Source organism: Dasypus novemcinctus, chromosome 9 (genome assembly GCF_030445035.2).
Source record: "Dasypus novemcinctus isolate mDasNov1 chromosome 9, mDasNov1.1.hap2, whole genome shotgun sequence".
In the NCBI taxonomy this organism is placed as follows: domain Eukaryota; kingdom Metazoa; phylum Chordata; class Mammalia; order Cingulata; family Dasypodidae; genus Dasypus; species Dasypus novemcinctus.
The window spans coordinates 119,527,693-119,542,871 of NC_080681.1; the positions used below are offsets into that span (position 1 = coordinate 119,527,693).

General features: G+C 47.1%; 1 protein-coding gene across 2 annotated transcripts in view; it reads right to left on the bottom strand.

The window, feature by feature from the left end:
• Positions 1 to 15,179, bottom strand: part of KAZN (kazrin, periplakin interacting protein) — a 1,179,259-nt gene that overhangs the window by 474,682 nt on the left and 689,398 nt on the right. Inside the window, exons 1-2 of one of the 2 annotated variants that reach the window (XM_058304355.1) lie at positions 14,574 to 14,744; positions 14,214 to 14,451 (exon numbers count right to left, since the gene is read on the bottom strand). In XM_058304355.1, coding sequence (XP_058160338.1) covers positions 14,214 to 14,436 — 223 coding nt within the window. In that variant the 5' untranslated portion in view covers positions 14,437 to 14,451; positions 14,574 to 14,744. Of the gene's footprint in view, positions 1 to 14,213; positions 14,452 to 14,573; positions 14,745 to 15,179 lie in introns of those variants that run through there. The other variant, XM_058304354.1, reaches the window with a different exon arrangement.

Below are 15,179 nucleotides of genomic sequence, written 5' to 3' on the forward strand. Positions count from 1 at the left end.
TGTGGCCCTTTCTACAGAAAGCTTGCTGCCTCCTGCACTAGCTCCATCAAGCACCAAAGTGGAAGCACAGAAGCAGTCTCCAAACTGAATCCAGAAGCGCGTCCATCCACACATGCAACTACAGTAACTTTTGGACGTGGGGGGAATCATGAATGTTTAATGCTAGTACAAGTATTAAAAAAAACCCCACAAAACCCAAGAGCACCAAAATATTTTGATCCTCAAAAATACTTCCTGCTTTTCTCAAACTCATTATAAACAGATCTTCAAATGAAGTTGAAATGTACATTATTTCTATTTTGCTTACGGGTTTGGAAAGCCTAGAAGTGGATGATCCTCATTGCATGGAATTAAAACAGAGATCTGACTTTGCAGCCGTTGGAATATCTGCTCAGCTGAGTGAGCCAGTTGCACTGCAGAAGTCACTGAGTTGATATTTCCCTTTCGTTCCTTCAAGATGCACACCCAAAGCCTCCATTCCAATCGCCCCTGAGTTTTTAGCCTTTGGCCTGTGCATGAAATTCCACTGACCTAAGGACAAGGTCTAGGCATGAGCCTGAAGCAGTTCAGATCACAACAAAAGTGAGAACTTGCAACTGCCCAACCAACAGGTAGATGGCGAATTTAAACCAACACGTTTTGGTTGCATATTAACCCAAAGACCCTGATAAAAGAGACTCTAAAGGGCTAATGGAGTTTCCCTGCAAAGACAGTGGAGTGAGAAAAATTAAGGGAATGATTGTGACAGCTATGCTCCCTCTTCCTCAACACACACAAATACACACATCCACATGGGTAAGACCAAGGTCTCCACAAATATGCTTTCCATACTTAAAAATCCCCAGTTATGGTGGTGCAGGCACAAAAAATTTTTCTCATAAGGAGAGTCATTACCAGGTCTGATTCACTGAAATAAATAGGACATTCCCCAGTGCAAACCTGCCCTTGCTCACAGATCACTAAGTGCTTGAGAGGGAGGCCAGAAGAGGAGCAACTAAGCTTAAAGCTTTTGCATTAAGACGGTAGGTCAGGGCGTCGGACTTGGCCCAGCAGTTAGGGCGTCCGTCTTGGCCCAGTGCTTAGGGCATCCGTCTACCACATGGGAGGTCCGTGGTTCAAACCCCGGGCCTCCTTGACCCGTGTGGAGCTGGCCCATGCACAGTGCTGGTGTGCGCAAGGAGTGCCCTGTGACGCAGGGGTGTCCCCGCATAGGGGAGCCCCACGGGCAAGGAGTGTGCCCCGTAAGGAGAACCATCCACACGAAAGAAAGTGCAGCCTGCCCAGGAATGGTGCTGCACATACGGAAAACTGATGCAACAAAAAGAAACACAGATTCCCATGCCGCTGACAACAACAGAAGCGGACAAAGAAGATGCAGCAAATAGACATAGAGAACAGACAACCAGGGTGGGGGGGGGGGGGGAAGGGGAGAGAAATAAATAAATAAATAAATCTTCGAAAAAAAAAAAAGTAGGTCATTGGAAGAGAAGTCGAATGATTGTAAAAACCTGACTGGAAGTAATGAAAGAACTTAGTATAAAAAACGGGACTCAGTTTCTAAAACTGGACTCCCCTTTACCATGGACCTGTCATCTGACATGGGGCTAAGAGCATAAGGGCACAATTTCAGGGTCATGGTGTCACCACCCAGGCCTTACAAGACAGGATGGCCCATTCCCTAGAGGGAGGAGTCAAGGCAAGGTCAGACTTTACCCAACCATGAGTTCCAGGGCAATCCTCTTCCCCCTTTATGTGAACTGGCTTATCTCGATGTGGAAGAAAGAGAAGAGAATTTGGTTCAATGTCTAGCTCAGCAATCTTGGACAAATCAGCTTAAATTTCGGTGCCTTGACCAAGAAACAGATTTCTGTGTCTACCTCAGTGCAATCCCATGGACCAGCTGGTAGGGTTTATTATGGGGACATTGCCTGAGAAATTTTGTCAACCATAAAGAGCTGGGTGGTGAGAGACTACAGTATTTCCCTGGTGTCCCCCTGAGAGCAAAAGAAAAAGAAAAGTGGCTGCATGCAGTGGAAACCTGGAAAAAGGGCACCCTAGCATTGGCTTTGGATGCCTGACCAAGATTCTGCTTAAGAGGTGAGCTGATAACTCCTAAGGTGTTGGAGGGTGGGTTTGAGTTGACCCATGGCAGAGCAGACCCATGTGTGTGGACCAGCTGTGTTTTTAACAAGGTTCTACTCTATAATGATCCAGGCTGTGGAATAACCAACCACAGAACCATCATCCTTCTCCACGGGACTTCCATTAATAATTAAACATGTCTCCTTCCTCCAGCAGGGCTGCCTGGTACAAAGTCCAATTGCGAACAGAGCAATCAGAGCATGCCTGCCAGCTGAGGGGCTGGCAGTCTCCACAAAATGGCAGCCAGTCCCCGCCCTTCTATAAAGTCCCAAGTCTAAAGATGTGTTGAATAGTCCCATTTTTTCTGCCCTCACGTACCAAACCTTGGAGGAAAAGGAAAAGCAATCCCCTTAATGAATGTGTTAATGAAGATAATCAATACACATATAATCATAGGTCAGTTCTTCCCAGGTATCATTTATCATGCTCTGGGGTTCCAGAATTGCTCTCTCCCGAGTCGGTATCAAATTTCTAAATCTCATAGCTTTCTGTCGTCAAGAAACAGTGAGCACAGAATTTCAAATGGCAAGAATGAAAAAAAAAAAAAAGTGACATAAATCCCACAGTGTCCCATGTTGCACGTATTGAATTAAAGCAAATACACACCATGTTCCAAGGTTTAAAAAAAGTTCAAGTTAATCAAGGAAGATGAACCATTTGTTTCCACTGACAAGAAGCCCGAGCCTTGGCCAGGAAGATAATACAAGGAAAGAGCTTAGTTTCAAAGATGCTGGGCAATACGCTCACTGAAATTCACATCTTTTCTTGTTCTCTTTAGAGGAGGGAAAAAAAGCTATTATTCAAGACTAGACCCCGGATCACTCTCATCTTCCTTCTTAAGAAATGCTCCTTCTCTGGGGGAGAGAGTCCTGGCCCTAGCAGCTCTTCCATGCAGTGTCGCATCCCAATCTATCCACAAAATTGTACTTTTTAATCATCTGTTGTGGTCAGTTTTAACCTTTTGTGGACAAATTAATGTGTTTTCCAGCAGGCTTTTATTACCGATTGCCACTGTCACGCACATCTATGAGGGCTTCTGGGTTTGTCACTTCATCATCCATTTTCCCATTACACCTGTCGAGACCTTTATTATACAATGTAATTATGTTTCCATGCCAGTCACACCTCCCAGACTATGAGCTCCAGGATAACTCAGTCCATAGCTTATTAAATCTGTGGCTCCCAAACCCCACCCACGAGCCCAACCTTCCAAGACAGAAACAGAGAAAAGAGAAGAAGAAAGGAAGAAAAGAAGGAAGAAGAGGAGGGGGGAAAGGCAGGCATGTCAATAAAAAGACAGTCCAATCCTTCCGGCGTGTCTTTGAGCTGCCCTGCTGCCGTACCTCGGGCGCCTGGCTACATGAAGCAGGCAGGCTACAGGATTACCGAGCCCGTGTCCCAATCCTGTTCTTCCACTTACCAGACAACTACTTTCCAGAGCTTGGAAAAGCTCCTGCACCTTTCTGAGCCTCAGCTTCTTCATCTGCAGAATGGAGATGATAATAATATCTAACACTGTGGCATGAAGGTAAGATGAGAAATGGTTCCTGCAGCATACTGCACAGAGTCTAGCACTTAGCAAAGGCACAGCAAACGCTGGCTCCTTTTAGCACTACACTCTCGGATGACTTCAGTCTCTCCTGAGAGCTTCTTAGTTCTGGTCCTGCAACCTCCCTCTATATAGAAGGGAGGCAAGTCCCTGTCAAGAGGCTCATGGGTCCACTTCCCCCAAAAGAAAGGAAGGTCATGTCCTCTCTTTGGCTCACTTTAGCCACAGTGCAGCAATGCGGCTAGGGAGGGGAGAGTCTCCCACTTGCACGTGGCTCAGCCACTAGGTTGCCCTCTTACATTTGCCTAGACATGAGTCCTTCCTAGCTGCAGCTTCTGGGGCAGTGATGGAGCATATTTAGTACAGTGGCACTCTGAGGATTTGTGTTGATTCAGATTAGTGTATGACATGCAAACCCCAATTATAATTGCCACAATGCCAGCTTTTGAGCAAAACTCATTTCTTGGGCAGAAACAGCAAAAACCTATACAAAGCTGTATAGCAGCCTGCTTAGGATAGCAGGAGGTTTCTGGATTCACATTTACTTGTGTTGCGCCTCTGCCACTTGCCATCTCAGGGACCTTTCTGTGCCTCAACTGCCTCTTCTGTAAAATGGCAAACATAGTATTTACTTCATAAGGAGGCTTAAAGGATTAACTAAGGCAGAGCAGCTGAAGTGTTTGGAATAGTCCATGGCATATGCTGCATACACAGTCAATTAAAGTCATCTACCATTAAATCAGTGACCCTCACAATGCCATCTGCAGTGTGGTAAGCACACCACATTCTGCACACTTCGTAATTTAGTAATAGTCACCCATCAAACAAGTATTTACTGAGTTTCTGCTATGTGCCAGGCATTGTTCTGGTGTTAGGAGCAGGGCAGAAAACAAAACAGGCAAAACTCCTTGCGCTCATGCATGTGGCATTCTAGGAGGACTTTCAACTGAGGTCTTCACTCATGCTGTGGTATAAATGGCAGTTCTCAACCACAGGGTTGTCCCCCAGAGGGTATTTGGCAACTTCTGGGGGCATTTTTGGTTGTCACAACTGGAGGATGCCACTGGCATCTAGTGGGTAGAGGCCAGGGAGGCTGCTAGACAGCCTACAATGCACAGGACAACACATACAACAAAGAACTACCCTTCCCCAGATGTCTATAGCGTCGAGGTTGAGACACACTGGTATAAGGGGACCTGTAGAAGTCAACAGGTTCTTTGCTGGGTGTGGTCTAGAGCCAATGGAGGCTACTGAGGCCACAGGGAGAGAAGGGGAGGGAAGGGAAGGACGTGGGCTGGGTGGAGAGTATGGGGATCATGAAATTCCAGCACTGTGTCTTTGATTATCATCATTTCCAAGAAGAACGCACCCATCAGACTCCTAACCCATAATGCAAGAAATAGGAGGCCCCAAGGCCAAGATGAAAATGGTTCCTTTCACTGGTAAGAGGGACTCCCGGGTTGCTAACCTTGTAAGCAGGACTCTTATCTCCTCCCTGTCAGCGGATCCCAAGCCTAAGTGGGAGTCACTGCTGCTCCCCTAAACTCTTTATATATTTATTTATCAGAGAAGTTATAAACTTACAAAACAATCATGCACAATGTGTAGCATTCCCATACAATACCTCTCCACACATTACATTGTTGTGAAATATTTGTTACAGATTATAAGAGAGCATCATCAGACTATTACCACTACGGTCTATAGTGTACATTTGATGTATTTTTTTCCATATCTCCCTGTTATTAACACAGTACCTTCTTTGACATTGATGCAAGAGTATTATAATATTCTGTTAACTATAGTCCATAAGTTCCATTACCACCCTGTATTAGGGATGTACCTTTGTTCTACATCATAAAAGAACATTCTTGTATCTGTACTACTAACCACACCTCGTTCATCTCTGGGTTCACTGTGTTAATCAGCCCCTAGATTATTCTCTAACTTTCTTTCAGTTGACATTTACATCCTTAGGCAACTCCCTCTACCCCATCAGTCACAATTCCAATTCCATTATACATCAGCTGTGTTAGTATATTATTAATGTGTTACCATCAACTCTATTTCCACACTTTTATAGTCAAAGTAATTTAAAATTCTACATACATTAAGTATCAGTACCCCTTCTTTGTCCTCATCCTATTTCCTAATAACCTATACTCTAGGTTTTAACTCCATGTGTTTTATTCTTCATATTCAGTTCATATTAGTGAGGCCATACAATATTTGTCCTTTTATGTCTAGCTTATTTCACTCAGCATAATGTCTTCAAGGTTCATCCACATTGTCTTATGTGTCCCAATTTCATTTCTTTTTACAGCAGCATAGTATTCCATTGTATGTATATACCACATTTTGCTTATCCATTCATTGGTTGATGGCCACTTGGTTTGTTTCCATCGTTTGGCAACTGTGAATAATGCTGCTATGAACATCAATGAGCAAATGTCTGTTCACATCAATGTTTTCAGTTCTTCTGGATATATTCCTAGTAGAGGGATTACCAGATCACATGTCAGTTGTATATTTAGCTTCCAGATGAACTGCCAAACTATCTTCCACAGAGGCTGCACTGTTCTACATTCCTACCTACAGTGAGAGTGTTCCTGTTTCTCCACATTCAGAACTTACTGTTTTCTGTTTTTTTAATAATTGCCATTCTCTGAGGTATGAGATGATATCTCACCATAGTTTTGATTTGCATTCCCCTAATAGCTAGTGATGTTGAACATTTTTTCATGTACTTTTTCACCATTTGTATTTCCTCTTTGGAGAAATGTCTATTTAAATCTTTTACCCATTTTTTTTTAAAGATTTATTTATTTTTTATTTATTTAATTCCCCTCCCCTCCCCTGGGGGTCTGTTTTCTGTGTCTTTTTGCTGCGTCTTGCTTCCTCCTCCGCTTCTGTTGTCGTCAGCGGCAACGGCAGGGAAGTGTGGGCGGCGCCATTCCTCGGCAGGCTGCTCCCTCCTTCGCGCTGGGCGGCTCTCCCCACGGGTGCACACCCCGCGCGTGGGGCTCCCCCACGCGGGGGACACCCCTGTGTGGCAGGGCACTCCCTGCGCGCATCAGCACTGCGCATGGGCCAGCTCCACACGGGTCAAGGAGGCCCGGGGCCCGAACCGCGGACCTCCCACGTGGTAGACGGACGCCCCAACCACTGGGCCAAAGTCCGTTTCCCTTACCCATTTTTTAATCGGATTACTTGCCCTTTTATTGTTAAGTTGTATGATCTCTTTATATAGCATGGAAATCAAACCCTTATTAGACATGTAGTTTCCAAATATTTTCTCCCATTGAGTGGGCTGCCTTTACACCTTCTTGACAAAGTCTTTTGAAGCACAAAATTGGTTAAGTTTGAGGAGGTCCCATTTATTCAATTTTTTCCTTTCATTGCTCATGCTCACAGTGTAAGGTTCAAGAATCCACCATTGACCACGAGGTCCTGAAGACGGTTCTCAACATTTTCTTCTAGGAGTTTTATGGTTCTAGCTTTTATATTTAGGTCTTTAATCCATTTTGAGTTAATTTTTGTAAAAGGTATCAGATGGAGGTCCTCTTTCTTTCTTTTGGATAGGGATATCCAGTTCTCCCAGCACCCTTCATGAACAGGCTGTTCTACCCCAGCTGGGTGGGCTTGCCAGTCTTGTCAAAAATAACTTGACCATAAATGTGAAGGTCTGTTTCTGAACCATCAGTTCAGCTCCATGATCTTTGTGTCTATCTTCATGCCAGTACCATGCTGTTTTGTTTTATTTTACCACTGTAGCTAGGAAATATTATTTAAAGTCAAGAAGAAAGAGTCCTCCAACTTCACTCTTCCTTTGTAAGATGTGTCTGGCTATTCGTAGCCCCCTTGCCCTTCCAAATAATTGTTTTTTCCATTTCTTTAAAAAAAAAAAAAGGTTGGTGGAATTTTTATTGGGATTGCATTGAATCTGTCTACCAATTTCTCCCTGACTCTTAATCCTAAGGTTTTACCGTCAGAATCTAGAAAACCACCACCATCTTGGGAAGCACAAATCAGAAATAGAGACAAGCCAACAAGTCCCTCAACTTTCTGAATGGAACAGACCGAAGGATGCTCCTTATTTAGGAGGCAAAATAGGGACACACACACAGGGGTGAACAGATGGGAGACCTGGGTCTGAACGCCTGGCTCAGTGCCAGTTGAGCAGCTCTGGGCATCAAAGTAAAGTGAGAAAGTACATGGACTTGGGAGCTAGACCACCTGGTTTTGAATCCCAGCTTGGTCCCTTAATGGCTGTATGCCCTTTGGCAAGTAACACATCATCTTGGTGCCTTGGTTTTTCCATATATAAAATGGGTATAATAATGGTACTTGCTTCATCATCATTATGAGGATTAATTAAGTGCATTAATACAGAAAGGCACGTAGAAGAGTCCTGAGTGTAGAGTAAACACCAAGTCTGCGTTTGCTATTATCATCACCATCTTAGACTTTACTATGGCATCACCATAGGCAAGTGAGTTACCTTCCAAGACCCAGTGTCCTCTTTTGAAAAATGAAGATACTGGGTGCCACCTCACTGGGCTCAGGATTTAATAACGCATGTTAAGCACTTAGCAAAATGAAAAGTTGTGATTTTCAGTGAATGGCATTCATTGATTATTTATTATTTATATGAAAAGTTTGACAAAGCATTAAAATTTATTCTCATTTAGTTCTACATTAAGCCACTTACCTTCCTCAAAAAGAAGAAAACTGCACGGAATTAGGATGGTCCCAAAACACCCCTATGTCTTGTGATATACCTGAGAGGTGAGTTCCAAGCACCATGAAGTGCTGAAAGGTGAGTGTAAAATATTAGCTCTCAACCCACCTCTTTTTAAAGGATACTTTAATCTCAATAACTCCTGTTACTTCAAACCATCTATAGAGCTAAGACAATAGCTAGGAATGGAAGGCTTTTATATCCCTGCAAAGGAACTACAGTGCTTGCTCTAATGGACGCGGATATCAGGATGGGGGTGGGGGGCAGGGCATCTCCTCCCATGTCTCTCCATTCTCCCTGTCTGACTGCACATCACAAAAGGGGACAGTAAAGGGGGCAGGGGCCACTCAGAAGTCTGACCCAAAGGTCTAGCATGGCCAAGTCAACAAAGACACCAAAACAAATTCAGAACCAATGGTTTCCCATAGTACAAAAGCCACCTGTTCAAAGAGCTGTTCTTGCCAAATGCATTAAAACTTTCAGCTTCTTTCATATTTCTAACAGTTTAGGATTCCAGGGGAAAAAAAGAGAAATGCCCATAGAGCACAAACCTGGACGCCATCACTTGATCTCAGCTTGCAGCAAACAAGCAAGACAGTTCTAGTTTTGCCCAACCACCTGGGGAGGTGAGGACATCCCTTCCCTGGTCTGCTCTCAGTTTCTCTACAGTCGAGATGGGCCTGGCAGGGGCCCCTGAAGATGGTGCTGTGGGAAAGCCCTTAGCTATGGCAAATCATCAGGTCCAATCTGCCATCAGGTGATAGAATGGATGGCCCCGCTGCTGGCTTCAGGGAAGCTCTTTCCCTAAATGATTCTGCCTGAGCCCTCTCTGCTTGCACTTCAGAGCACTAAGACATTGCAAGGACAACTGTTGGTGTACCCTGTCATCCCATGTGTTATCCTAATATCCAGCCCAAACAGTACAGGACTCATATTCATTTACAAGATCACTTAAAAACCCATTCCCTGGTCTCAGCAGGCAGAATGAGTTCCATTCTTGCCTGATGTATGTATGGCAGGGGGTTAAGAAGCCAAGGACTAATGTTCACACAAACTGCTCCTGGAAGTGGTATAAAAAGAACTGAGGAATTCAAGTTGGCTTCACTTTCCTTAGATGGACAACCCCCAAAAGAATATGAGTATATGGCATATACAGAAAATATGCAATAAATGTGGCCAAGACCCAGAATCTGACCTTCTGGGCCTCATATGATGTGCACGGTGAGCAGGCAGAGTTCCAGCAAGCACTTCCCACCTGCCAAGCCCATCTGCTACAGGCCCACCGGCAGCCAGGAAGTCACAGATTATAACCTACAGGATTCCTAAAAGTGCCAACAGTCTTGAGGAGCTGGGGGGCGGGGTGGAGCAGAATGGGAAGAACGGACCTCGCCTTACTCTGGGAGGATGGGTGATGAGGCATCTATGAATAAAAATCAGATCAGTTTAGACTCCTGGTTAACATCCAAGGAGTTTTGAAAAAACCTCAGCAAGCCATGAAAGCCGCTGGAAGCATGAAATTAACCAGAACCAAAAACTTGACTTATAGGGTCCTCTGAAGGCATTTTCCAAAGACAATCGAAAGACAGTAAATAATAGCCGATCAATATTTAATTTCAGCCATGCTACACCAATCTGTAAGTAATCTCTTTGTGACCAAGCATGGTGATTTCCAGGAAGAACTTAGAAACCCCATCTCATGACAGCCAACCAGATTAGGAGAAGACGCAAGTGTCTTTTCAGCCCTTTGATATGGCTGGAAAACCAAGGTGTGTGTGCTATTGCATGTGCTCTTTAACATGGGGGCAAGCTGGGAGAAGGCCCCAGAGATTCAGCCCTGTTTTGTTCTAGGTTCTCTGCCATTCGAAAATGGAAATGGGAGCAGTAGCAGGATAAACTGGGAAAGGGATGCTGAAAGATAGAACTTATTTTGCAAAGCAACAGGGTCTGGAGTCTCCTCCGGCTACTCACACATTCATTCAATTCACTCCAAAGGTGATTTCCACTTCATTGAGGAGTTTCCAGTGTTGTAGTAATGACGGATAAAAGCAGCCAGACCTTAAGTCAGAGCCTATTTTAACATCAGGGTAGAAAAAAAAAACTTTGCATCTATATGTGGAAATTTACAAAGATGTCGGAAAATAACCCCTTTCCCATCCCTATTCCTACAAATGCACTGGGCAGTGAGTCTTCAACACCGAAGAAAGATGCTTTCAGCACTTGCATGGGCATATAAATGCATTTATTTCCTTTAAACAACAATAATCTCATGGCAGTGGGCATGCATCCTACTGGGCATAAGTATTTAACTCATACATAGTTAACACCTATTCGAATTGGGTACAATGGTGCTTAATTGTTTTATTCTACACATAGCAAAGCAACCAATTGAATCTAATATTAGTCATTCATCAGATAAAACATTTTCAGAGAAACAAACTGCTATATTTTCTCTTCAAAGAACAGCAAGCATTTTAAACACATTTCCCAGAGATGTTACGCTGAGGAAAACAGCTTAGAAATGTTACTTTAAACAAACGAGCTCTCTGGCTACCAACAACAAGACGAATTGGAACAAATGCTTGGCTCTCTTCTTTCCAAGCCTCCTTCTGTCCACCTGTCAAGGGCAGCTTTGACCCCACCAACCCAAGAGGCAGCCTCGGGAGCTGTGAAATGTGCCACCCTGCACGAATGGCCTCTGCGCTGTATGCCAGCATCCTCATTAGGGATTATCCAACTCACTTGCAGCAGGGAGCGAGAAGATGGGCTGGCTGCCAAGCGTTCTTTCAACACAGATTCCGAAAGAAGATCCTGCAAAGTGCCGAAAGCCCAGATTTTCAGCAGTTCACTTTCTAGACTGTTACGTAGCAACCATGCCAGCTCGCAGAGGGTACCGACCAAGTTAATATTTTGTTTAAATGACCATCTAGGAAAACCCAAATTTTCCTAATCAGAAGGTGACACAAACCTACCTACCGCCAGATATCACTGTTGGAATAAAACGTCCAGTGGTGGACTGATGAGCTGGCTGAATTCATTTTTCAAACGGAAAAACGTGAAAACAGATCTAAAGCTCTCTCGGCTTGGGGAGCAAAAGGTGACTCTTCCCCTCCACACTTGTGCTAATATTGTTAAACGAACATTCATATGCATTTAATATGAGCACACTGTCCTTTAGTTAAAAGAGGACTTACGTGGTTACATTTTGAGAGATACTCCTTTCATTCAAAACCTTGACTTGAAAAGTGGATACTCTTAAGGGCTGAGCCAATTGAATCATACCAACATAGTCCAAATTAAAACCGAAGTCTAATTTGGAAGAACAGTCAGGAACCTACAGGGGCTGAGCTTCGCTGAGCCTCCCTGGAGGTATATTATGAAGAAGCAGGAGGAAACCAATCGACTACACTAAAATGAACGTGAGAGTGCCCGACGCCTTTCCATTAGGAAAAGGAAAGCAATCTGGGAACAAACTACCAGACCACGTCTGCAGAGGGTTTCTATCCTAGCAGAACACTGCCACAGGTCACGAGGAAAGAAACCACCAACAAAACTCACAGAGGATATATAATTTAAAAGTACTGGGTTGAAAGTCTGTTGCTATAGATAAGGAATGATGGTCCACTGGATTTCTATGGGTAGAGGAGCTTGTTTCCTTTTCAACCATGCTGTCAATTTAAGTACACATCAATTTAGAGAGATATGTGGGCAACGATTAAGTTGTATTAAAATATTTAACTTTGTTTTTCTGCCTATAAAATCACTAAATGCCCTGAGTAAAAGGATTGAAAAATACCAAGTTTACAAAGAGGAGGAAGCAAGACCATCCGTCGATCTAGCCCCCCTCCCCCCAGCTCACCCCTAGAGAGCCACAGAGCAGGCAGGCTCCTTAGAGCAGGAGGGGAGGGGGGTGTGTGTGTGTTTGTTTTGTTTTCTTTTGCTTTAGGGATATTGGGAGATCCAGATGCCACCGATGTTCCCACAGCCTTGGGTATTTTAGTAGAAAAAAAGAAACAGTCCCTTGTTCCACAAGTCAGCACCTAGCACCTCAATTTCCAAGTTGAGTGGGACCTTACTGGGCACTGACTTATTTAGCATGCCCAGGGCTAGACTCAGGACCCAGATAAAAGCTACGTAACCCTTCCTTGGCTGAGGGGAAGGAAAGCGGGTGGGAAATGCACTAGCATTGCCCCTTCCTCCTACCATGGCTTTTGATTTTTGGCAAAATGCCAGTTCTTGGCTAGCTCTTTTAGGTGAGAAGACTTGCTGCCTATGAAAAGTAAAGCATTGCCTTGCAGACTTTCCCTTTTCCCGGTTCACACAACAATGACATAGCAAGAGATAAATGACAGGAGTAGCCAGATGCCAGCCTTGCAACCTGTGCAACAAACTCCAGGATGCCAACGCCTTCCCGCCACCATGTCGTCGCTACCTTGTTACCAAATTACTGGTAGAGTCCCAAGACTTTTGAGGGACTCCTGAAGTTCCAAGTCGAGGCCAGACTTGGAATTCAACCTAAAACTGCTCATGTTCAGGTTTAACATCTTACATGAAACAAGAGCACCTTCCCCAGGAAGGTAAGGAGGAAACAGACACTGATGGAGAGAATATATTAGTATGAAAATCTCTCTTCCAACACCCGGGAGAAGCTCTTGAAATAACAGTGAAACCAGAAAATCATTTTGAGCCACTGAGCTACTGGTATCTCATACTTTAAGTGATATAAATATAAACACACATACATACATACAAGTGGCCCTCATAGACTGGGTATTCTATATTCTTTCTGTCCTCTTCCGGATTTCAGCAGTTTAGTTTATGATCCAACAAAAATCAGTGATACCGTTTCTTAAAGGGCAATGAGCCGGAAAAATTCTGAAAAGCCTGCTTACCCTTTTACTTTTCAATTCACAGAAACCAAACAGCACATTCTGGGGATGGCCCCTCCACCTTGAACCCCTGCAGTGGCTTCATCACTCTCAATGTCAACACAGACGAGCTGTCATTTTTTCCCTCCCCCTCTAAACTGCCAAGAGTCCCTTCAAGTAGGGGCTCCCACCCCACCGTGGAAGCCCTGGATTCGCCAGGAGCCCAACGCTCGGCCTGAGGCTACGATTTCCCCCTTTCTAGAAAGTGCACTCGGTGTTCATATTTGCTGGCGATTCAAACTCCCTGCTGAGCAGAGCATCTACTGTTGCATCGATATATTCCACTGCGGGCGCGATCTCAAATGGGGGCGAAATAAAGTCCAGATGCAATCGAGACAAGGGATTTGGCATCCGCGGAGAAAAGTACAAACCAACCCAATCCTCTACCCCAAACAGGGCGACAGAGCCGGCGCTCTCTCGGGGGAAGAGGTATCCCAGGGAAGGTAATGGAGAAGGCGCCTTCGGAAGTGGGGGGCGCGCAGACGTGCGCCCCTGCCGGGGGTGGGGGCAAAGGCCGGGCCTGAAAAGTTTGCCCACTCTGCTGGGGACTGTGTGTCCTCTAAAGGGCACTTTCCACCGCCGGAAAGGGCCGGGGACGGCGCCTCGCTCGCGCTGCCCGGGGCCGGTGCGTTGGTGCGAGCCCGTGCACGCTCCACCGGGGTTTGCGTTAGTGACAGCAGCCTGCAACTCCCGGTCGGCGCGCCGCGGGGCCAGCGCCGGGCGGAAAGGGTTACAGGCCACAAAGCGCAGCGATTTCGCCCGGGGCGTGGGGGTGGGGGCCCCGAGTCCCCCGCCGCCTCCGCGCGGGCTCCTGCGCCCGCCTTTCCTCCGCCCCGGGCGCCGCGGCGATCCCTACCTTGCGCGCCGTGCGGGTGGTTCTCCATGTTCGCCGCCGCCGCGTCCGCCGCCGCCGAGGCGCTGGCTGTGGCGCCCGGGCCCGGGCCGGGGCCGCCGCCGCTCAGTTCCGCCAGCCTCCGGTTGGTGGCCGTGAGTTCGGCTCGCAGGTTGGTCACCTCCTGGCTGGCCGACTGGACCGCCCCATCGATGCGGAGCGCAAGCTGCTTATTGTCTTCCATCATGCTCAGGATTTTGGCCTGGGGGCGAGAGAGGTGACAAAGAGCTGCATGATGCGCGGGGGGCGCGCGGCCGGGCACCCCCGGCTCTACCTGTTGGGTCCCCCACGGCCCCGCTCCCCAGCGCCCCGACCCCCAGGCACCGGCAGCGCCGGCTCCTCCGGCGCAGGAATGACAGCGGCGCCTCCAGCCGGAGCCGCGGCGGTAGCGAGGCGGCGGGGGGAGGAGGAGGAGGAGAAAGAGAAGGAGGAGGTGGTGGAGGAGGAGGAGGAGCAGCGATCGCCGAGACCCCAGCGGGGAGCGCGGCTCCGAGAAGCCCCGCGCGCGCCGCGGCTCCAGGCCCCGCACTCTTTCAATGGAGCCTACCATTCGCCGCCCGCTCGGGAGGGAGCCGGGCCGGGGGCTGGGGGTCCCCCTCGGCCTCCCGCTCCCCCCACCTCGGGGACACGCCCCCCAGGAGGTCGGGACCGCGGGCGGCGCCGACGAGTGGGCAGAGGTGGCCACGCTGGGGAGGGGCGGGGGGCGCTTGGTCCAAGGCCGGCCCTGAGTCCCCTCCCCGGAGCGGTGGGGCGGCCCCCCAGCCCGGTGAACTAGTGCCCCGCTCCGAGCTAGGCTGGAGGAGGAGGTGGGTGCTTGGGGAAGAAGGGTGCTCAGAAAGGGGGAAGGGGGCCCGAGAGGGGAGCGAGGATGGAGCTCGCGGTGGCGGCGGGGGTGGGGGACTGGCAGCGTGCGCGAGCTCAAGCAAGGAG